The following is a 2,500-nucleotide window of genomic DNA, read 5'->3' as shown; positions in this document are numbered from 1 at the left end:
TTTTACTGACGTGCCGTGCGTGTGTGTGTGTGTGTGTGTGTGTGTGTGTGTGTGTGTGTGTGTGTGTGTGTGTGTGTGTGTGTGTGTGTGCGCGCGCGTGTGTGTGTGCGTGCGTAAAACTGCTGTAATATTTCGGCTACAAGCATCTGTCGTCAACTTGAATGATAATAATAAACATTGCATTGTTTGAATAATAAATAAACCTGTTGGTCAGTTGGTTTTGTTTTCCACGTGACTATGTGACGCAACATTTATCATTTTTAATTTTTTTTTTACTTGAAAAATTCTCAAACTTTGCTGCTTGTGTGTCCATCATCTCTAAATTGGACACGCTTGTGCACACACACACACACACACACACACACACACACACACACACACACACACACACAGAGGCACACACACACACTGACACACGTATATAGGGCTGGGCTTGGTTCGTTAAGCTTAATGGTTGAACAATAGACACATCTGCTCATCTTTTTCTATCAAAAGAGAAGGTACTACAACTACATGCTCACGCGCTTTGGTTAAACCGCCACATTTTTGGCACGAGTGGGTTGGGGGGAGGGAGGGAGGGAGAGGTGTTTTGGGGGGGTGTTTTCTAGGGGTATAGGGGGGCTGAAAAAGCCATAAAATAATGGATCTATGTAGTGCATATGAATACACATGGATATAACTTTATTGACACGTCTTAAACTGACAATTTAACCTAATTTTTTTTTTTTTTTTTTTTATTGAAGGCATTTTTTCACGTGTTAAATGTGTGTTTTCAACGGAGGGGTTTGCGGTGTTTAAATCTTGGACCTCAATTAGTTAAAAATCAACTCCAAATGAACCCGGAAGAGTGCTCAATTTGCACCTAATAATTTAAGGTGGACTGGGGGTTATTGGTTCATTATAACAAGCCCTAATGAGTGTGTAGCGTTATCTAAATGAGGGTTTGAAATTAAACATTGTGTTCGGTTTATTTGAACAGGTTTATTCTTTGAGGATACCTTAAGAAATCGGAGTTTTTATATTTTTTAACGTAAATATGTTTTATCAAAGAGGAGAGGTTTTTAGCAGGTGGTTATATAGCCTACCTCCCTTCCTTAATAAGGTAGCTGACGTCAGGACAATGGGGGGGCGGTAAGTGTGTGTGTGTGTGCGTGTGTGTGTGTGTGTGTGTGTGTGTGTGTGTGTGTGTGTGAGAGAGAGAGACAGAGACAGAGAGAGAGAGAGAGAGAGAGAGAGAGGGAGAGAGAGAGCGTGTGTGTGTGTTTGTGTGAGATCAAGAGAGAGAGAGAGAGAGAGAGAGAGAGAGAGAGAGAGAGAGAGAGAGAGAGAGAGAGAGAGAGAGAGTATACCATCTATGTGGGAGGGAGGTGCGTGTCGCCAGTGCGCATGTGCAGACAGCGATCTCTCTCTCTCTGTGCTGCGGTGGAACAGCGGCTCGAGACACACAACTATAGAGATATGGCGCTGCACCCAACCGGAGCGCGAGGACATCTGGTAGGCGGTGGGGGGGCTTGAACTGACATAAAGAGAATCAGAAAATAAAAAATATATTATTATTATTATTATTTAAAAAAAAACTACGGAAGCTGGGAAAAAACGGACTTGGACGAAGGACTTTCTTATTTAAAAAAAAAAGGCGAAAAAAAATCAAAATACAAAAGGAGGGACGCGACAGCCAGAGACGGAGGAGGAGGAGTGGAAGAATAAATAGCAACAAAAAGAACATATTTAACTTTTCTCGTGACGTGAGGACTTCCGCTTTTTCCGGACATAAGGTAACGTTATAGATGGTTCGCCCGGATCATGAACGCACAGCTGTCGATGGAGAATATTGTCGACTTGCACCATGGGGTCGGGGTGAGCCATGATTCCGTATCCGCTCACGGGGACCTATTGAGCGGCCACAGTCCCCACTCCCGCCCGCCTACCAGGGGACTCAGCCACCAGCACCACCAGCATTCACATTCGCACCACCGCTCTGCTGCTGCTGCTGCTATGGGCATGGCGACTCTCCTGGACACCGGAGATTATCACCCAACTCACCCGGGACACCATCACCTTCACCCGGCGAGCATCAGCATGTGTGAGGTCCCCCCACCTGGCATGAGCGCCAGCAGCACTTACACCACTCTTACCCCCTTGCAACCTCTACCGCCTATCTCCACGGTATCCGACAAGTTCCACCATCATTCGCATTCGCATCATCACCCACACCACCATCAATTACACCACCAAAGAATCCCCGGTAACGTTACGGGGAGTTTCACGTTAATGCGAGAGGACCGTAGTCTCGCGCCCATGAATAGCCTGTACCATCCGTACCATCACAAGGATCCATGCATGGGCCAGAGCTTGTCCCCTCTGTCCGGCTCCGGTCTGGCGAGCATCCACACCACCACACAGGCGGGGATTCCTCCTCCTTACGCCCACCCGGGAGCTGCCATGCCCGGGGAGAAAATGCTCACGCCAAGCGGCTTCGAAGCGCATCATCCAGCGATGC

General features: G+C 47.1%; 1 protein-coding gene across 1 annotated transcript; it reads left to right on the top strand.

Annotated features, from left to right (window-relative positions):
• Positions 1–1,803: 1,803 nt before the first annotated feature.
• On the top strand, positions 1,804–2,493 carry LOC307271148 (hepatocyte nuclear factor 6-like; the record flags this gene model as incomplete). Its single annotated transcript, XM_080055021.1, has 1 exon — positions 1,804–2,493. A coding segment is annotated over one exon (690 nt), but the record flags the coding sequence as incomplete, so codon positions are not given.
• Between the last annotated feature and the right edge of the window lie 7 nt (positions 2,494–2,500).

The sequence above is a fragment of the Ammodytes marinus genome (assembly GCF_949987685.1).
Source record: "Ammodytes marinus genome assembly, contig: scaffold_177, whole genome shotgun sequence".
Lineage (NCBI taxonomy): Eukaryota > Metazoa > Chordata > Actinopteri > Uranoscopiformes > Ammodytidae > Ammodytes > Ammodytes marinus.
This window is presented reverse-complemented; position numbering and strand designations above follow the sequence as displayed.